We start from the raw sequence: 22,445 nt of genomic DNA on the forward strand, positions 1-22,445 counted from the left end.
ACTTGGCACACACCATCTGATAATTTATTTATTTTTTTTTTGGGGGGGGGGGGAGTGGGGGGTATTCCGACCCTCAAAAGAGGTAGGTAATTTGCCATTGTTCATGTCTGGAAAGGAGTAGGGGGTTTGCTTTCTCTAGCTGGTCACCCAATCCCCTCTTTCATAGGTGAGTACAGTGCCAATACCAATCATATACACATTTACCAGTGCAATAATCACTGGTATATATGTAATAAAATTAAGATTCCAATTTACCATCTTCTGTTATTGCATCTGGATCCTCTGTTTCAGTACTTTTCTTCTCCTCTGTCTCATCAGCAGTAGTTTCATTTGTATCAGCCTCTGTAATCTTTTCATCTTCACTTTGTTCTTTCTTTGTTTCTTCATCTTCACTTTGCTCTTTCTTTGGCATTTCAACCTCATTTACTGTTTCCGTGGTTACCTCTTCTGTCTGGTCCAGTGAGGTGATATGATTGCCTGCATTCTGTTTGGCCTTCAGCATGTTTTCAATATGACTGATTGTACACCGTAGACCAAAACCTGGCTCAGCTTGGAAGTCAGAACATTTTCCTAATGATTCTGTGCAAAGCATCTGTCAATGACAAGAATGAAATGGTGCTTACATAATACTAAAGGGTTTATACAAATGTACTGTGGTTTTGACCCCCCCCCCCCCATTTTTTTTTCTCTTGTAGACTTTTAACTCTTGATTTTTAAGCATTATACAGAGGGTTGAACCCCTCTTTGAATGCATGTATGAAATTTGATCCATATTTTGAACAACACAGTTTCAAATTTTTTTCAGAAATTTTTCAAAAATTTTGAGATTTTCAAAAAAATGTAGTTTCAACACTGAAGATATTTATCCTTTAGTTTTTGGCTGAAATGTAGACCTTTGACCCCTAATTTTAATAATTTATGTATCGTTTGTGCTTGTTACTTGAATCGGCCGAGGTACACTTGTCACCATCACCATGTCATGTATCCCCCCCCCCCCCTATATATGTATAATCTTAATCATGGTCCAAATTTTGTATTTCATTGTACTTTAAATCAAAAACCATGTTCAGATCCAAATAGGCAGCATATACTTACTTCCTTAGCATGCCTAGTTATAGCTAATCCTAGTGGATGTTCACTATGTGCTTCAGCAGTACCAGCTACTGCCAGGATTTCATCATCACTACACACGGATGGTTCTACAAACACTGCAGTCCTCATGACTCGAGGCACGCCATGGGTGATAGTACCAGTCTTGTCAAAAATTACAGTTTTTAACTGAAAATGAATTGATTTAAAAAGTTTGAAATTTAACATAACACTGTACAGTCTGTTGATAGGGAATGCGCCAACTTTGGCATACTCTTATAACTACATTCTTAAACCCATTTACATTCATTCTTTCCGAGTAAAACTAGAAAATATTCCAGTTATCAGAAAGACAAAAGATTACATAGTTTGGCCACTAGGAGTGCTGTTTGGAAGCAGCTATGGACTAGAAGCATGGATCCTAAGCGAGAGTGTCTATACTAGCAGTGAGGGCCATGACAGTTGAGTACTATAGCTTCAATTGAATAAAAAAATCTTAAGTTTGTTCCTGGTGTTTCATGGCAAAGTTAGTTACATTGTCAATGTGCAAAAACATTATGTGTTTGGTGCTGGATTTAGTTTAGCTGAATACGAGCAAATAAGCTTTTCATGCAGAAATAAGTCTTGCTAACATACTGTACGAGTTGTCCCCAATTTCTGTATTCACCTGTTGTGACAGGTGTTGCACTGAATGCACTGTCTGCAAAATTAAACTGTGCCTGGCTTGTCCTAAATTGCTATTCCACCAAATTTTTCATGGACCAAAATAAATATGTTTACTGTTTAAACTCTGTACTACATAATACAGAATTTTCATTGGTTTTCATATTCATTACCTTGTGCGCCATTTCTAGTGGTTCACCACCTTTAATAAGAATACCATTCCTTGCACCTACACCTGTACCAACCATCACAGCTGTTGGGGTTGCCAACCCTAAAGCACAGGGGCAGGCAATGGCGAGAACGGAAATTGCACATCTGAAGGCAAACTGGAGAATCACTTCGGTTTCATTGACGACGTCTTCTTGAACCTGTAAGATACAAGATGAATAGAGGGTCAGAGGTCACCAATATGAGATGAATGGAGGGTCATAGGTCATCACTATGAGATGAATAGAGGGTCAGAGGTCATCAATATGAGATGAATAGAGGGTCAGAGGTCATCACTATTGAGATGAATAGAGGGTCAGAGGTCATCACTATGAGATGAATAGAGGGTCAGAGGTCACCACTATGAGATGAATAGAGGGTCAGAGGTCATCACTATGAGATGAATAGAGGGTCAGAGGTCATCAATATGAGATGAATAGAGGGTCAGAGGTCATCAATATGAGATGAATGGTATTGTTCGCTATCTTATAGTATACACAAGATGTAACTTTGTGCTTGTATTGGAACAGATACAGATTTCGTAGAATAACATGGGAAGAAGCCATTCTGTGAAAAACAAGGCTTTTGTTCTAGGAAAAGTAAAAATGGGCTTTAGAAGAAATAAGCACTGATTATTCACCTTTGGTAATTCAGTAGAATTTCCATCATTCGTTTGATTGGCCGGGTTCGTCTGTAACAGATAGAAACATGAAGTGTTTGAATCTGTATCACAACAAAATTGTGACGACAAGATTTCTCAATTCCAATACAATTGATATGAGTAAAAGTTGCCTTTGAATTATCAGGTTACTTTATTTTACTGAGTACAATGAGTAAATATGATATATAATTATATAAATACATTTATGTCATGTATGTTGTCAATGCCGAGGATAATCTATTTCTCTGTTTCAATTTGGAATGATGAATCAGTTTGGAATCAAATCGTAATTGTACTCTCATCCCACACCGGAGTACCAATTTCGATTTAATTAAAACCGACTTGAACTGAGTCAGTTGAATTGAATCCAAACCTCTATCTGATATCATGGTCACATTACAGATGGATTACATTAGTTAGAAATTGTTTGATGTACAAGGCTGTTTATAAAAGTAAACGAACGTAATAAGCAGCTGAGGTAAACAGTGGAAACACTTGACTTTAGATGTTATGGGTGGTAGTAGCACTCACCTGGTGATAATCAGGAATTGATGTCACATTAGTATAACCAATAACCAGCCATACAGTTAGAGTGAGTACTGACAGGAAAATAATACCAGGTACAAAATAACCAGATATCTTATCAGCTATTTGCTGAATGGGTGCCTGTGTAGTCATAAAAAGATAGCAAAATGAATAAATGATGTAATTTACAATGAAGGAATGTGAAATGGACAGACTATAAGGTAACATCAATACTTGCACTTAAAGGGCCATGTTACAATCCCGCATCATTGCATTTGTGTTATCGTAAAAGGATTACATGGGATCATTCTTTTGTTCTGACCCAACTTTTTTTGATAGCTCTGCTAAACAACTGTTTTTCAAACCTACATTTTAATCCTAATCCATAGTGAGCCTTTAAAGGGCAGAAGTTGTCTGTTTCACATATGGAACTCGGGGGGTCCAATACTACAGAAACATAGCCAGTAACTAGGACACTCACAAAACAATTCGTTTCTATGTAGACATCTACATGATTTACAAAAGACACCCCCCCCCCCCCCACACACACACTCTCCAGCAAAGTGAACTCAGGTGTTGTGCAAACAAGCCAAATTTAACTTGGTGATTGGAACTTGGATTGGGAAGAGCTTTAACATAGTGACTGTGACACATTAAGTTTATCAACAAACAAAAACCCTTCATCAGGACATGCCTGTGTCAGCTGACATCCTGAGCTTTAAAGGCCAAAATTTCAATCCTAGGTTCCCACATTAATGGTATCATATCAGAGGAGTCATACAGATTACATAGGGTTATTCTTTTGTTCTGAACCAACTTTTTCTATAGCTCTGCCAGACAAATGTTTTTTCTCACAAATTTTTATCCTAATCAAAATTGGGCCTTTGTATTGTTTGTTTGACTTATTAAGTGATTACAAATGATTCATATAAGTTGTATAGGAAACAAGGATTCTAGCAATGTCATCACTGAACATCATCTTACAAAATGGAATACAGACTTAGAGATAACTGTTTTACAAACCTTGGATGTCTGCGCGTCTTCCACCAATTTGACAATCTGAGCCAATGTAGCGTCAGCACCGACGTGAGTAGCTTCTACCAACAAAGTTCCATTTTGATTTATAGATCCTCCAATCACTGTCACTCCTACAAAATTGTGATAGATACGACAATTTTCTAACTAGAAGTCACAGAAACTGAAGCATTACGTAGTAAAATAACACAAATCTAATTTGTATCATAATCTCTATGATAAAGTACATCTAGGATACACCTTGAGGACAGTTTCTCTGAAAATTAAACAGTAAAATCTGCGAGAGTGAAACTTCTTAAAATCAGATCTCTCCGAACTTTGTCATATGAATGCTTATTCATGGTCTTCTTGAAGTACTGAAAGATATTTGGGGTTCAATAACTCATATTTCAAAAAGTGAATGACATAATTGCCAACTGTAGTGACATGCATTATGACCAGGGTAGAAATCCCATATTTTTGGTTCAAACTCGTTCAACTTGGCTTGGGTGTTGTATAATACACAATGTGCATGGCCAGGTTGTGAATAAAACATGAGGGTGAGCAGCATACCTGGTTTTTTCAAGACTGGCATGGATTCGCCAGTAATGAGAGACTCATCAGCCATAGATGTACCATCTATCACTTTACCATCTACAGGGATTTTAGCTCCAGGAACAACTTTTAAGATGTCTCCTCGCTGCACTAACTCTATATCAATCTGTTCTTCACTCAAAGCTTCGTTATTTTCACCGAGAGTCACTAGTACAGCATCTGTAGCTTGCAAAGACACTAACTTGGCAAGGGCATCTGAAGTTTTGGCCTGTTGAGAAGACAAAGATAATATCTCCATGTAATATTGTAAAATATACATTTATCTGCCAGCTCTTTTATCCATTGTCGTTTTAAACAACTCAGAAAGATGAATTATTACAATTAGTATCACATTACAGGAGAAATGAAGATGCCTTGGTGTTGTATCATGAGACATGATGTTTTTCACAAACACCCAAACAACTTCAAATGCAAAAAAAAAACAATTATAGAGATGTTGCACAAGTGCGGATGTAGAAGTAGACAAGATAATACACCGTAAAAGAATAACAAAGCTTGTATCACTTTTCAATGTGATTGGGTAAAGGATCTTGCTGTGTGTGTTGTGTCTCTATTATTGTTACTCTACGATTAAATTATGTCTATCTTTGTGTTACAAACATCATATCCCATGGGTGATACACCAAGGCAACTTCATTTCTCCTGTAAACACTGATAGGAATTACAAACCTTTGCAATGTATTCCAGCCACCTTCCCAGAGAAATGAAAACCAGCAGCATGGGTGGAGTCTCAAAGAATGTCATTGGACTGTAGCTGACTTGCTGACCGATAGCAATCAGTACGACAACACAGGAATACAAATAGGCTATCGATGTTGCTAACATTATCAATAGATCCATGTTTGGTGCACAGTGTTTTAAAGCTTTATATGCCTGGACATAGAAATGTCGACCACCAACGAACTGAAAATAAATATAACATGACAAGCTTAGAATAAACAGATTATAGCTTGATGCACTAAGCACTTCATCAAAATAGTAGATTGTGTCATATTGTTTACTACATTGGTAGGAAAATAATTGAATACTTTCAGTTTCAATAGCTTTTATAGCAAGTTGGATGCTTGATGTGACAAAGTGTTCCACAGCCTGCAAATTCAGTAATTTAAATAATTTATTTGTACTGGATAGTTCTTTAAGTATATAAACACTTATCTACCAAGAAGTCCAGTGAGGGCCATCCCTCATGGGTTCAGTGTTAATGCAGAAGGAAACTGGAGTACCAGCGGAAACGTTGTACAGGAGAGCTAAACTGAACAACATGCTTCTTACTTACAGCATGGTAAATTTAATCAAACCCTGAATGTGTTTGAACCCTGGCCACAGTGGTAAGAGGTACATGGTTTAACCATTCGGCCACCGACATTCCATTTAAATTTGTATTGTTTTAAGGCTATCATGCATAACAGCTTATTGGTTGTCAAAACCGACAAGATGTCAGCAAATATTTTGGTATCCAGTTTCAGACATTTTAAATGTAAGTTGAGATATCTATTCAGAATTTTTCTTTTCTTTAATAACTGTATCACTCCTGTTACTACCAAACCAGAGTGAATATAGAGTTTCAATTGAGCAGCATGATGTATTTTTACATCTCATATAATACTTTTGTTAAAAATGACATAAAACAAAATATAGGCACTTATAGCTCACAAGCATATAAAATGATGAGTTTTATCTCACTGTGAACACAAACCAACATCACTGTCAGATGAAACAAGGAAGAATCAAACACAAAACTGTTTATTTGTGTTCAGTGAGATAAAATGTAACAGTTCATGTGCATGCATGTTACAGGACCTGTTTTCGGTTTGTGTAATTTGTAACAAAAAATGTTGTGCCAACTGATTGAAACTCTATAGTCACTCTGGTTTGGTAGTACATTTATTTAGTGGACATTTATTACACGGTTTATTGCTCGCAAAGATTCTATCCTACCTGTACAGGAGTTGCACACACGAACAGTAGTAAATTTTCCAGAGACATTCCTGGGAAGAGCATGATGTGATTCCCGGATATCATAAAATACATCATAATGATAACCACTGGCACACCAAAGATTAGGGAAAGAAGGAAGGAATTCCGCCATCTGTAAGAATCATTAAAAAGATAATCTATCTTCAATTACACAGTAATTTCTGCTTTCAATAAACAAAAAAAAGAAGAGGTAAATGTGATATCATCACCAGAGGGCTGGTTTTCCTGTGACCACTTGCAGGAAATGTTTAAAATGGCCAAATACACAGGCCAAGTGCAGCAGAGCTTCTTTGCAAGATTTCAAAGTTGAAAAAGTTACCTAGATGTTATATTATCACCCAAAATTATATTTAAGTTGATAGGAATAATAAAAAATGTTCTAAATGCAGATATACATAGATTGTGCCTCCGGAGACCAATTTCCCGAAAATCAAAGATCTATCCAAACTTTACCATATGAAAACTTGTTTCAGGTCCTTTTGAAATGATAAAAGAAATTTTGGGGCCCACCATCTTGTTTTTTAAGGAAATCAACAACCTTTTATTTCCCGTCGGATTAAACATAGTAGTCACCGTCACGTTGGTGGCCATATTGGATTCTACAGCCATATTGGATGGTGGCCATATTGGATTCTAAAGTGTCATAATGTTTTATATCATTTTGACATTTATTTTCAAAAAATTTATGGCGACCCCTCAAAATGGGTTTGAATTTTTTTGAAGACAGTAACAGAAAAAGTTTATTTCCAGGGTGCATTATACACTAAACCAAACTCACTTTTTGATTGTTTTCTTCTGTCTAAGCATGGCTGATGCTTGACCATCTTTAGTTGGAATTTCAACATCAAAACCAGCACCTTCTATTGCCTTCATGATATCTCTTGGTCCGATCATTTCTGGGTTGAATTTGAAACTACCTTTATTGGTTGCCAGGGTGATTGACGCATAAAGAACGCCAGGTTTCTTTAGTACAATGGATTCAATGGAATTAACACAGGATGCACAGGACATTCCAAGAATCTGTTTTAAAAAAAATACACATTCATATTTTCTGAATAAATATATGAAATTTTAGAAATGTTGTTGATTACCGTAATAATTGAAATTTTGTTGGAATAATTAGTACCTAGTAGTAAGTACTACATACTATAATAACAGTTGAGATGATTGGTTATATCAAATCATCATGATATAGCATTTTACACACACACACACACACACACACACACACACACACACACACACACACACACACAAACACTTTTGTGTTTGTTAGAATCAAAACTACTTTGTGTCAGATTGGAGCAATGAGTATAATCAAACCAGATGATATACATATAGTATCTATACTCAAATTTATTCATTCAAAGGCAACACACATCCATGACCAACATCTGAAAAAAATGTAATATTTTGACTTACAAGAAGTTCCAATGTGCCGGTGTTAGCTTCATCATCATCAATGACATTGGCATCAAATCCCATATCTTCAATCATCTCTGCTATCTGTAGTGGTGTTACTAGTTCTGGATTATACTTGACTTCTGCTTTGCCAGCCATCAATGCTACCAACACATTCTCTATGCCTATGAAAAAAATGTTATAATAATTTTAGTTTTTATATACACTCTGTGCTCAAAGAGCTTTACAATTATTACCCCTGGTATGGATCTATAGCAACACAACAACCCTTTTTACTTCCTCAACTCCCTGGGGAGAATACAATCCATTGTAGCCTTTATAAGCGCATAGGATCAAAGCATTCACATTCCAACCTCTATCCTACCAGGTCCCAAATTCTCGACGTCCCTTTTCTCTAGCGAGCTCAAAGCACTTTACAATTATTACCCCGGAGTGGATCTATAGCGGCACAACAGCCCTTTATATTTTCTCAACTCCCTGGGGAGTATACAATCCATTTCAGCCTCTGTTAGCACATAGTATTAAAGCATTCACATTTCAACCTCTATCCTACCAGGTCCTCAATTATACAGCTGGGTTGACTGTGGCACAAGAGTGGTTCAGATCTTGTCTAAGGACTTTAGCCATTCAAAAACAAAAGGGAAGGACAAGTCTAGAAACTTCAACCTGCAGATGCCAAGCCAGTCACTAATCATTTGCCCGTCACAACTCCAGAGTAGGTTGACTAGAGCACAGTAGTGGTTGTCATCTTGCCCTCAGACTTAGCCATTCAGAAAATGACAGGATTGGCGAGGCTTGAATCAAATTGACCATCCTGACTCTACATGACTTCAAAAAAGACTAATGACTTGGATAAACCAGATAGGGTAAATTTTCAAAAAGGGGACAGCAATCGTTTATGTTTTACTTCTGAGTTGCATATAACATGTGTATCTCAACATCACCTACCTTTGTGTTTGAGCAACATCTTCTCTATGCCATTCACACAGGATGCACACGTCATACCTTGAATTTCAATCATAGCTTTCTCTAACTCTGGCAATAATGGCATGTCAATCACAATCTTTTCGTGATCATCTTTTTTGACATTCCCTGTCTTGAATTTCACCACTGGCTCTCTGGGGATTGGTGGATGGTTTGATACGTGGTTAGACTTGGGGTCATTCAAATCTGAAAATGTTGACATTAAGTTAGAGGTGAAGATGTGTGTGTGCAAGAGTTTGCTCATAGACTCTATACATGAAATTTCATGTAGGGTCTATTGTTTGCGGAATACTTCTGAGATACTGATGGATTCAATTTTGTAACAAAACCAAATGTTTGATTTCATTATCAAAGTGAGATGCCATTTTTACATAAGATTATGATAGTATACAGTTCAAAATGTTGACAATATGCCATATTTCAGTTAAAACATTTTCAGAGAGAGTCACATGAGGGCACCCCACATAATGAAAAAAGAGGGTTACAAACACATGACAGTACATGAAGAAGTCAATAGAAAATGTTAAAACAATACATTGAGTTCCTCAAAAGTATGTGATCTGAAACTTTTAATATGTATAAGTGTCATGATTGTAGACAGAACATCAAAATGCAATGTAACTTTAATTTATATATAAAGAGAACATTAAAAGGAGGAAAAAAAAAAGAATTATGTAAAGAACACAACACAAAAACGACAACAAAGTATCAAACATTAAAAGTTACAAACATGGTGAAAATGAAAGTTGTCGAACTTTGTCCTCACCATTAGATAATAACACACATGTAGATGTAGTTGATACGAATACATTCAAATACACAATTTTTTTTTAAATACACAAGTTTTTTGTTTGTGTTACCCTTTAAAAATAAAATGAATTCTGAAATGTGTACAAGAGAATAGGGAAGAAAAATGTGAAATGTACATTTACCATTTATAGAGAAAATGTTCACATTATGTACAGTATGGATTATAATACAGGAAAACACAATAGATGTACATTTACATGATAAACAGAAAATATCAGATAATTCACATCCACATACTTTCAAGAACATGCAGAGGAGAAATAGACAAGTGTATAATTATGTTACACTAAGTGAATACACACAAATTAAGTTTTTCTTTTCCAAAGATTATGAGAAATGTGTGTAAAGTATTCCCTGTTTCAACTTCTTGGAAAGGCCTTACGTTTTAGGCAATATGTTCAATCACCAAAGAAAGGAATAAGGGTGGTAATGTAGGAGTTACATTAGACTAGAATCTAGCTGTTGACTTTTGAATCTATCTTGACCACATACTGACAAAAGTCATGTCAGTAGTAATCCATCACACACTGGACAGGCACTTGTAATTGGGTAAACAAAACATTATGCAAATTATGTTTACATCATAATACCACCTTCAAGTGTGTATGTAAGTCATGTGTGGATGTGATAACGTTAATATTGGCTCCAGTTGGATTAAATCAAGCTGTTGGTGGTACTTTAAAATTTGGCACATAATGTTGTTCTACATACATCTGTTTCACTAGACATTGAAAGAGATTCAAAGTCAACAGATAGCTTATAGACTAGATTTACACTTGTATCACTGAATACATGTATGACAACGAGGTCCAGGTTTATAAGATGTAGTGTGTAGCTGGTACACTAATATTATTGAAAAAATGTACAGATTGAGGTTTTTGGCTAATTTATTTAATAAAAACTTTTTTTTTCTCTTGTCTGTAAGACTCAAATGTAATAGTATCATTTGTACACTTATGGTTTTTCAACTTTTTTCATTTTTATTTAATTTTTTTTTTCTTCACAATCTTGAGAAACTGCCAACAAACTCTTTCAATACCATATATGGGCAATCATCTTTGGATTCTGGTCGATATCAGATTTGAACAAGTTGATTTTTAGACAATTTCCAAAAAAAACCCTAAAGTCATCTTTTTTTGTTGGTAGTCATGTGATTATCAATACTACTCGTACAAATATCCAGCCATACAAGTGACAGTGAGTATTTTAAGGTCAAAGGTTACCATCATAGTCAGAAAGTAAGGATCTTCTTTCCCAGATGACTGGAGCATAATGTTGGGATGGTAAGTTAGACTTGTGACAGTTGTTTCTGTTGACTGGTTGGTTGAAGGACATAATTGAAAAGAAAGTAAGAGCAGTAGTTGTTAGTATTTAAGCTTTAAGATGTAATGTCACACTATGGAAGGCATCCCGATAGTACAATGTTAGTATAACAATAGAGGCATGTGAGCACTGAGTTGTACATCCTACTAATACCACGGCTCTTTTTGTGGTGATGAATTTTCTGTAATAAGGTATGGGGCACCGTCACACATTGGTCAACCCCTTTCATGGAGTTGGATAGAGAAGACCGATGGCAGTGAGGGTGAGTGACACAGCATATCTTACAGTCTAGGTGATGACTTGATGATATTCATACAACTGCATCCCCCATCTCTTATTTTCACACATACACCTGCATTCACACTCAAACCAGGTTATTTTGATGCGTTGTCAGGGGCAACGTGGTATTAAACTATAACTATATTGTTGTTGCATGTGACAGATTGCATATGGATGATAGCATTGCTAATAGTTATGTTGATATTATCATCTTGTGATCAAGATAGTGTAAACACTGCCTGATATTGAACGCCTCCAGGAAACCTGTTATCAGAGACACTGTCCTGCTGTAAGTGTAATTCTATCAACATTACATTGATAACTTATTTCAACATGTTGCAATACTTTAGTTTGTGTCTATCTTAAACAATAGAGTAGGTAGTTATTAAATGTTTCATTTCTATCACACTATAATGGCCATTGGTGGCGCTCTTTACTATATGCTAACTATACACATCCTTCACCTTAGCTTGACTATAACTCCATATACTTCAACAATTTCAATATCTCCCTGGACAGACTGCAGACTAAATCACTTTATAAGCCACTATGGCATAGCGTATTATTGTTTTGCCAAATTTCTCTCTCGATAGTAAACCTGCACATAGATCATACTAAAACCAATGATCCGTGTTGACAGTAATCTCACTATACATGTATGTAACTTGGTTAATAAACTTTTATCATCTAGATGGAAACCTGCCTTTAATACCTAAATCATTTGCTGTGATTAAATATACCTTTTTTTTCATCATTCAAGTCTGCAATAATACATGTAAAAGCATAGATTTTGGAGTGGGCATATACTCTAGCAGTGTCTATGATTATTGGCTGATCCTATTTTTTTTCTTCTGTTTCTCATTACCACCCCGACCCAAATTTCTAGCTCCGTCAAATAAAATAAAAACTAATTGTCGTCAATCCTTAATATTTTGTGGAAAAGCACTCTCTCTGGCAAGAATAAGCAAGTCTTTGGACTATCAATATCATCTACAGTCATGGCAGCGGCAACGACACTTGTCCACGAACAGAGCATTTCTATCATGACAGGAGTTACTAGTATTCAAGTAGGGGCCTGAGAACATGCCAATTGTGTAGTGAAGCCGGGAAAGGGCTTGTTACCAGGAATCCAATAACAAGAAGTTAGAGAGGAGGAAAAGGAGGAGGGAAAGAGGAGAGAAACATTTTGTTTTTACTTTTTTTTAATCGACCAACTGACTCGTAGTTGCTATGAAAAAATAATGAGAAACATTGAACAAAATAGGGTCACCCTAAGACTAAGTCACCATGCAAAGGGGATGGATACCTTGCGTGAATTCAACAGTACTGGACTGAACTCAGTTAGCGCCCTGACTCAAGCAAGGTCTCAGTACTTTTGTTTTAGCTAGAGTTAGCCGAAAGTTCAGTTTCCACAGTTGTATATCCTGCATAATGCTGTGTAATCTTGTTCTGTTCTTAGTGAGTAAACACTGAAAAGAAAATGATAAATCTAATATACATACCATTTATTTTAGCCTCATAACCCATATTTTCAATAACATCTACCAGTTCTTCTGGTGTCATTTTTTCAGGATAGAATTCAACAATGGCTTCTTTACGCTCCAGAGAAACATCAACTTCCTTGACACCCACTTTCCGATTCAGCTGGTCATGAACCGCACTGACACATGAAACACATGTCATTCCATCAATGTCAAGTGTAACCTTTTCTGGTGGAACCTGATTGACATGAGCAAGGGCAGCCTCTAATTGTTGCTGTGTCACTCCTTTACCAAAAACACCTCCAAATGCAGCAGAGTTTCGATTTGACATTGCAATTAATGATGTTCGCGGTGAAACCAGTTCTGATGGTGAGAGGTCTTCCACGGATGCAAGAAGTGGTGCTCTCTGGTTTTCACCATTGTGTGGTTGTGGAATCTCAATGTATGGTTTGTCTTCTAACATAGATGTAGCGTAACCAACACCGGCGATGGCATCATTGATGACTTCTGCTGTCGTGTAGTTTGCCTTGTAGATAACCTGTATCTGTGTTCAAATAAAAACAAGGATAATATAAGAACAATTTTCAACAGGAAAAGACAATAGCCCTGTCCTCACCTAAATTGATTCAAAACCGATTCAGTTAAATTGGTTCAAAACCAGTTTCTGTCCAATTTTGACTAAATTGGTTCAAATACAGTTTTTAGTGCATGAGGGGACATGAGACCCACTTTTGATTTGATTCATAATAATAATCTTTATTTATACTGGATAGTTGTTTAAGTATATAAACACTTGTCTCCCAAGAAGTACGGTGAGGGCCATCCCTTATAGGTTCAGTGTTAATGCAGGAGGAAACCGAAGTACTCGGGGAAAACCTGCGTTGTTCAGTAGAGTCAAAATGAATGACACTCTTCTTACTTACAACTTGTGGTAAATTTAATCAAACCCTGAACGTGTTCAAACCCCAACTGAGTAAAAGAGGCAAGTGGTTTAACCACTCGGCCACTGATAATCTGATTTAACATTCCATGTGGGTACAAGATTAATTCTCATTAACAAATAAATTCAAAAACAAACAGCATTTCTGTAACAGGACCAAAGCATGCAGGTTTCCTCATAAACAATAGTGCTATGAATATAGGTCAATAGAATACAAAATCTTCCACCTTTCAACTTTCACAAAAAGCAAATAAAAAAAGACACTGTATTTCATATGAAATGAATTTTCGAAATAAAATTTAAAAGACATTTTATGCATCTTGTTACCTGAAATAGAACTGTATCACTTATAAACATGCATCATTCAATTTCTAGGTCAAACACCATGACTTCTGTTTTGTACATACAGTATAAATATGTGTGTGAGAGAATAACTTGACCTTCTTGTTCTACTTTGACCCTCTTGAGGTAAAATGTTATTCCAGGTACTGAGAATTACGATGGGTGTAAACATTGAGTATATCATTGTCAATTGTATGTCTATTCAGCCAAATCTAGTCTCCATAGATAGAAAATCTACTACCAAATGGCTACGTTATCTACTGTACAGGAAATAGATTTTATGTTTACATACCTGGCTATCTGGTAAAGAAATGTTGACAGACTCAACACCAAGTTGACTGGATAGCGTACCCTGTATGGATTCTGCACATAAATGACACTTCATTCCCCAAACCCTAATATCCACCACTCTATCCAAGTTGGCCATATTCCCGACGTCCTTCTGCCGGTACGATAATAGTTGTGGAAACATTCTCCACTCTTTCCTTAAAAAAAAACAAAAAACATTTAATAGATAAGTTGATAAAATTGTGACAAGTTTTCTGCTGTCTGTGAAAATATAAGTTGGAAATGTGTATATGTGAGGGTAGATGATGTGAGAGAGAAAAAATGACAAATGATTTTTTGGGATTGTTTTTCAACATCCAGTATCACTATAGCAACCACTAATGGTTTCATTCAATTAGCATATGAGAAGTCAAGAATCACTACATCAGAAAATACAATGTATATCAATAAATATTTTTTTATTGTAAATCTTATGACAGTAAAGATTTCAATTAATTCAATAATCAGCAGAAAAGACTCAACATTAATTTGAATAATTTTGCTGAAAAAAATATTGGAATTGAATTCGTTTCAATTACATGAATAACAACAATACAAAGTAATCAGGACATCTTTATCCTGAAACATAAAAACAAATCTACTGGAAGTACGTCATATTATTCTCGCTGATTAACATCACAAATAAATTGATTACTTGGCACTGTCCTTCACTTAAACATCAAATCAAAGCAGTCAAATTTACCTGAGTTTAATGGCATCTTTTTCTGTGAACTGACTTCTTCTATCAGGCATGTTAGTATAAAAGCACTCTAGCCAAGTGAAATATCATCGACTAGTTCAACCGAGTCACCGACAGGATTACCTGTCTCTCAATGGACTAACATAGCTTGAAATGCTGCAAATAGCTGTATTCAATAATCCTTGCCTAGCCCCTTGACTGTCAATTCAAGCATCCTCCTACAGGATACCCCAAGGAATTGCATGAATATTTAATTAGCCGATCAAATTTTCATGATTTATGGATGATTGCGTTAGCCTCTACTAGTTTCCATACATAACTGCAGTCTGATGAGATTTATGGAAAATTTATGGAAAATCCAATTTAATTACTGGTTAGTAAAACTAACGTTACAAATGTTTACATGTGTTTCCTTATTACTCATGTGTGGGATATTCAAGTCACATATTCATTTCCCAGGGCATACAAAATGACTTTTTGTATATTCTCTATTTTTGTTATATAGTTTTTAGAAATCTAATTTCCTGCGACATTCTGATTTGAAGCACATTAGCTTAAATGGATATATTTATAACTCACTTTGTAGGCTTTTTATGTCACTTTGTGACGAGGAAATCTTACTAATTCTAAAATGCCAACCAACCTGTATGCATAGAATCAATCGGTTTTTGAACCAGTCGTACAGAATTTTTTTTAAATGTTCAAAAATGAAACAAAAGGTGGGAAAAAATTATCAGTACTAATGGTAAAGTAGTTGTTTTTAGAAAATAAACAAATAATTAGGATATCTGACAATCATGCTAAACTAATCAAAAAAATTAAATTATGAAAAAGTCTCTTGACCTTGGCAAATCTAGACACAGAAAGCTACAAAACTTTTCATAACAGAACTACATATGTAATATGATCTGAATGGTACAAGATTATTAGTTTTTTTTTTTTTTTTTTCTAATGACGAAAAGTGTCTTTTCTAGGTTTGTACAGCATTGTCATTCCAGTCACATAGATCCAAGGGATACATAACGTCACGGGAGGTGATTTTCGTTAGATTAACTTAATTTACCACTAAATGTCCAGCATACTGATTTGATTTAATATAAACGTTGACTCTACTCTCGAGATAAATGACTTTGAAGGAACGCCATCAGTCATGTAAAAAGTGACAACTTTAATCGACACGGGATAAATTTCAACTTTATACTCTCCATGGCCATCATATCAATAATATGTGTTTCAAAACCCAGTATGGAATAAATTTTAAATCTCACTATTTCAGTGGCCATCATATTATTCACAAGATAAATTCCTCAACACATTATGGGATAAATTTCAACTTTATACTCTCCATGGTCATCATATCAATGACTCCCTTGTACACCTTCAGTAACCATCAAAATAAACATGTATGTTTCTAAACTCAGTATGAAAAATTTTCATCTAATACTCTCTGTGGCCACCATACAAACATTTCATACATTTCTCATATAACAATAACATACGTTTCTCAAACCAGTATGTATATTTCCTATTTGTTAGCTATACGAGAAACTGATTGAAAAAGAGTAATAAACGAGTCTTGTCACACGACCAAGATTTCTAATTACTGCTGTTTCACCTGTTCATGTCAACACGTTTTCTCAAACTGTCTGTTTGCTGGCTTTACCTATACAGTTTACTATCATCAAATGACTTATCAACCTGATGAATACACACATACAAACATTTAGTAATTGAAAAAAGACAAATTAAATTTAACTAAGTCTCAAAGTTTAATTGATTTTGTTAAGGGGCCAATAATAATCCCCATACATATACTTTATGGGTGAAATCTACCTGATTTCCCCCAGGTACAAATAGTATTTATTATTACCAGAATTCTCCAATGAATTGTATGGTAAATGAGGTATGGAGTCTCTACAAATTGAATCACATTTCTACCCATGTTTAACACTGTAGTGAAAAACTCCAAACACAAAGTACAAAAATGACTCTTTTATAAATGTAGATTCTGCTTGTGTCTCAGACAACTTGAACAAATGTGTTATGGAAAATTATATATAATTTCCCATAAAGTTAATTAGAATCGGCATTTTAATTAACCTTGTACAACTCAAACTTGAGTCAAGAGTGAGCAATGAACTTGGCCTTGAACTTGTTTACAAGATTTCTGGATTTTCTGTGTACATAAAACTTCAGGACTGATGAAGCTTTCTGAGGTCATTGTACATTTTTTTTTTTTTTTTCAAAATAGAGGTGAAAATGAGATCAAAATCCTAAATTTCTTTAAATTATTATTTCAAAAGGACAGGGTACATATATGGCAAAGTTTGGAGACTGAGATTTGAGCAACTTTGATTTATCAGGGAAAGTGGACCCGGAGGTGTCTTTTACAGTGTAAATTTATATTTTTATTAAAAATTGAAAAGAGGCTTAAAGCATTTTACCTAAGAGAGACATGACATAATATTTCATAATATAGTCATAACAATATTTTTCCATAAAACTTAGAAGTTGTATGACGTCTGGTTACTATGGCAATGTCCGAGGATATAAATCACAGGAATTACAGGATATTTCCACTTGCAAGCCTGTAGTCTCCTTAATCAAAATCAACTTCATCCTACAGTTTCTAACTTGCCCCTTTAAACTTGTCACTGCTTTACATGTATATGAGTGATGTCCTCATTTCAATACAAATAAATCATTTAAATGAAGATGAGGTACATGTAATCAGCATATTAATGTATAACTTTACAGTCTGTATTAGACAGTCAGATACGTCGTGTCACTCTGCCCTCACTGATGTATGAGGGCGCCCATCACAGTGTACCTTACACTGAGTTACAGACGACATTCTATACATTTCCATCCACTACATATAGAGTAAGGCTATACATCGTGTGGTGAATGTCTCACATTAAACAACATATATCTTGTATGATACATGTACTGAGACTGCACATCTTATTCTTTATAGAACACGTTATTTCATAAATGCTAACAAGAAATCAATTTATGTAGAACTCCCTTTCAAATATAAAGCATTAAAATCACCAACATTATGAGTAAAGACTTTTTTTTTTCAAAATACTGTGTTTCCCATTGAAATTAGACTACAAAGTTGTCATCAGCTTTCAAAACTAATGATCCATCATCCTATATCAATGACAATTAAGCTCACTGTGTTTCTCAATCTGTTTTTCTGGACTACACATCAAGTTTGGAATCCATGGAAACGGTTGAATCATGCTAACAATAGGGCATGTCAGTAGTAATCCATCACACATTGACAGGCTCTTGTAAGTGGCTACTTCATTCAAATGGTTATGCCTTTACAACCTGTAACTCCACTTTCCAGTCCGAAATTTATGCCATGTAGGGACAATAATGTCATCGGTTATTTTTAACGCCACAATTGGATGTTATTTATGGCTCTTTGTGGTAATTTAAAATTCAGAACCGGTTTTGGTGCTGACAAAACTCTCTATGTAACTCATAACTGTCAGGTTGCTATATACCTACAGTAGGATTTAGTACTGTGCTGGAATGTAAGGATCAAGACTCACATATAAACAACCTACATTGTAAAACTTCAGGGTCAGAGCAATTAAAAACAAAATGAACAGTGGCTGTAAACAAACCCCTTGAATGTCCATAAACAAAGAAATCACCCATGGCATTCTATGCCCTTTTATGGTCAAATTTTCCAACAGACATATATACTGTAATTAGGTGACCGATCACATAATTTAAAGTTCCTAGTTGTAACTGGAGTGTTACTTTTTGGATCAGACAACCAACAATATCAGTATATTCACTGACAATTGTTAAAATACCAATGATTAGACAGGATACATGCTAATTAGCAGTCAATTTTATTATCCATAGGTATGTGCAGTAACATGCTGAAATTGTAATTGAGAGGGGAGGGGGAACTCTGTGAGTAAAACTTTTGATTTTTGTTTTGCAAAGATGAAAGTGAATTAAAGTAGTATTTCATTGAAAACATACTAGATGAGAGGTCACATTACTGGTTGACCACCAACTACTATGGGAAAATAACAGATTGCCGTTTTCATTGAAAACTTACAAGATGGTGAACCCCAAAATTTCTTAATTATCATAAAAGGGATCAGGAAGCTTCGTATGGTGAAGTTTGGAGAGATTTAAGGATTTTGATGTTCAAAGAAATTGCTCCCTGTAGCACATTCTACACCAAAATTCTGATAAGTGAACTTCAAGACATCATCATTTTAAAAATGAAATATGAAAAGAATAATGAGTGAATAGCAAGTCATGCTACATATATGCAAATGACTATTCTGATCAGGTGACCACAGCTGAACATTGAAATTTGATCATGTGCCAAAAAAGTACATGGTACACAAGCTATCAATCAACACTAAACAATTTCTGTAAACATTAAACCAGGACAAGTCCTATAAATCAGAAACCAAAGAAGGTGTTACAGTACTAAAACTAACAGTAACATTCCTTTCATTTCAGAAATCATTTCAAAGTCAAAGTATTCTCACTATCTTGTTTGTCCATTTTCTTACAGACTCCATGCGGATGAGGGTTTTGAATTTCTTATTTCTCCATCAAAATTCAGAATCCCTATTCAAGTGGATTCCAGGCTACTTTTTGCATGAATTTCTACAAAATGAATTTTTACACTTGCCAAATCATGTAAACAATCCAAGTGATACGACTAACTTCTGGTTTTATTCATAGAACTAAAGTACAGTGTATTTTTTTTCTCAACAGCATTACATAAAATAAATGTCTAAAGAAGTGTGACAACAACTTTTGACAAAGAAAAGATAAGAAAGTAAAGGTCAATTTACTAAACCAAAGAAAACTTTATTTTTTTTTCATGTTTGATGTAGTATACTGAGAGATACCTTGAAAAGACTTTATTGTATGAGAAAATATACTGCTGATACTTTTAGTAGTACCAATAATTTGGTAATGTATCTGAATCCAATAAAGTACACCGTACCTGTAAGTGTGATTCCTTCATATTAGGTAAAATTGTAGTCTTACCTTACATATAGTTTGTCAAGAGAGAACTGTCCTTGACAATTCGTTGAGTAACAGTAATATCATGTGACTGATCATGTTACTGAGCAGCTGACTTAAAAATCACCTGATTATCCTGTACCAACTAGTGCCAGTGGAATGCACATTTCTAGTACAATAGACTACTTGACTGCATTCCATGACCATATTTGGTCAGTGAATCTATCAACATCTTGTATCAGGTGACTAATCACATGATCCAGTCACATGATTTAATATAGTATTTGGCCAATTTACACCAAACATGACATCACAACACAAAAATGTATACTGAGGTGTACTGCCTGGTCTATATATTGCCAGGATGATGCAAATATTTCAAAAATATTTGATAATGAACTTTTTATTTTCCATTTTCTCCTCAGCATTTACAAAAATTGATTTAAAAAATACAATTTTCAAGATTAAAGTGTTAAAGCTCTAATGATCTGACTGAATACTATATATCAAGTGTTTGGAGAGATGAATGCTGGTCTGTTTTTAACACTTTCATTCTGACTAAACCAATTCATTGACTGCTACAGTATGCAATGACAATATGTGTGATATACACTGATTATGAACTATAGCAGTTGCTCAGAAATAGTTCCTTATGAATTATTTGTCAACCCGTCCACCTGATCAATGAATGTATAAATGTATCACATGATCACACATGTATATCACATGATCAAGCCAGGTATATCACATGATCACAATTTAAGGTCATGTCATATATTGCAGAATTTTCCATCAGTATCACCATACATGTACACACTGGATATGTGTTTTTACCCCATTTTATAAAATGCAAGAAAATTGAATCACAGACTAAAATTTAGCACCTTCCTTCTTTCCAACTAAAAATATAATCATAACAAAAACAATATAAAAGTGACATAATCACACAATTTTTCAACCTAACTTATAATGTGACAATGGGCATAATGGCGTTGAGTATATTTTTTTTAAATGAATTTTTATGAATTTCCAAAAACTGTCACCACAACAAAATGAGCTTTAGCTTATAGAATGTATACAGTGTGGATTATATAGTTTCCACATTATCTTTGCTGAGATTATAACACGATTGGTTATGGGTTCAAAGTGCAATTCAGGCTAAATTATGTAAATGCAAATGGTTGTATTCTGGTCAGGTGACCACAGCTGAACCTTGGAGTTTGATCATGTGCCACGAAGTACATGGTACACATGTTATCAATCAACACTAAAACACAAGAGACATGTATCATGTCCTATAAATCACATTCATATGAATGCACACTGTTGATGTAAATACCACAGGTGTGCAGTTCTACTGAATCAACATTATAACTTGTACACCTTCACCTTGTTGTAGTTGCTTTTTAGCACAACCCATTTAACAGAGAAATTTGTACTGTTTCTCACTCTCTCGACGAAATTTGTTCCATGGCATTCTACTCAGTTTATACACACTAGAACTTCACACGACAAATGTGACTGGGTGTACTTGGTTTTGCAAATATTACCCCTTCATTGGACCATGGAAGTATTATATCGCCATGATTGGACACACCCTTTTCCAAAAAGACAGTGAAAAGTATGTATCACTATCGTAGATCTTTCTCAGAATATACACAAAGTACTGTATGAAATATTTCTTGCGCTAACATTATTATACGTTTCTGACTTCAAGTTTGTTTCGGTGAGAGATCACACGGGAGAAAATTTTGTCCTTTTCATCAGGATATCGAACTGCTTAAACAACACGCGACTGTTTATGAAAATATAGTTTTGAAATGTTTAGACAAATAATAAATCGTACAAGATTCTACAAATAACAATCCGTGCAAAGTCACAAGTGTTATGATGTATCATCAGGATATATGGCGGATAACATTCCCATGTATTACTGTAGAGTTGATTCTACAAAACTTGTTTTTAATAACGGACCATCGAAAGTGACAGGCATGAATTTCAACAATTGAGTCGGGTGTTAAAAGAATTGACACGTTCTTACTACAAATGTACTATGGTTTACTA

General features: G+C 35.0%; 1 protein-coding gene across 2 annotated transcripts in view; it reads right to left on the minus strand.

The window, feature by feature from the left end:
- LOC144449191 (copper-transporting ATPase 1-like) overlaps window positions 1-22,445 on the minus strand; it is a 33,449-nt gene that overhangs the window by 10,579 nt on the left and 425 nt on the right. Inside the window, exons 2-16 of one of the 2 annotated variants that reach the window (XM_078139693.1) lie at window positions 14,625-14,817; window positions 13,072-13,594; window positions 11,191-11,283; window positions 9,122-9,343; window positions 8,174-8,337; window positions 7,530-7,771; window positions 6,713-6,863; window positions 5,444-5,677; window positions 4,733-4,982; window positions 4,169-4,293; window positions 3,152-3,286; window positions 2,600-2,650; window positions 1,926-2,120; window positions 1,096-1,278; window positions 256-592 (exon numbers count right to left, since the gene is read on the minus strand). In XM_078139693.1, coding sequence (XP_077995819.1) covers window positions 256-592; window positions 1,096-1,278; window positions 1,926-2,120; window positions 2,600-2,650; window positions 3,152-3,286; window positions 4,169-4,293; window positions 4,733-4,982; window positions 5,444-5,677; window positions 6,713-6,863; window positions 7,530-7,771; window positions 8,174-8,337; window positions 9,122-9,343; window positions 11,191-11,283; window positions 13,072-13,594; window positions 14,625-14,804 — 3,085 coding nt within the window. In that variant the 5' untranslated portion in view covers window positions 14,805-14,817. The remainder of the gene's footprint in view (window positions 1-255; window positions 593-1,095; window positions 1,279-1,925; window positions 2,121-2,599; window positions 2,651-3,151; window positions 3,287-4,168; window positions 4,294-4,732; window positions 4,983-5,443; window positions 5,678-6,712; window positions 6,864-7,529; window positions 7,772-8,173; window positions 8,338-9,121; window positions 9,344-11,190; window positions 11,284-13,071; window positions 13,595-14,624; window positions 14,818-22,445) is intronic. The other variant, XM_078139694.1, reaches the window with a different exon arrangement.

This window comes from Glandiceps talaboti, chromosome 18 (genome assembly GCF_964340395.1).
Source record: "Glandiceps talaboti chromosome 18, keGlaTala1.1, whole genome shotgun sequence".
In the NCBI taxonomy this organism is placed as follows: Eukaryota; Metazoa; Hemichordata; class Enteropneusta; family Spengelidae; genus Glandiceps; species Glandiceps talaboti.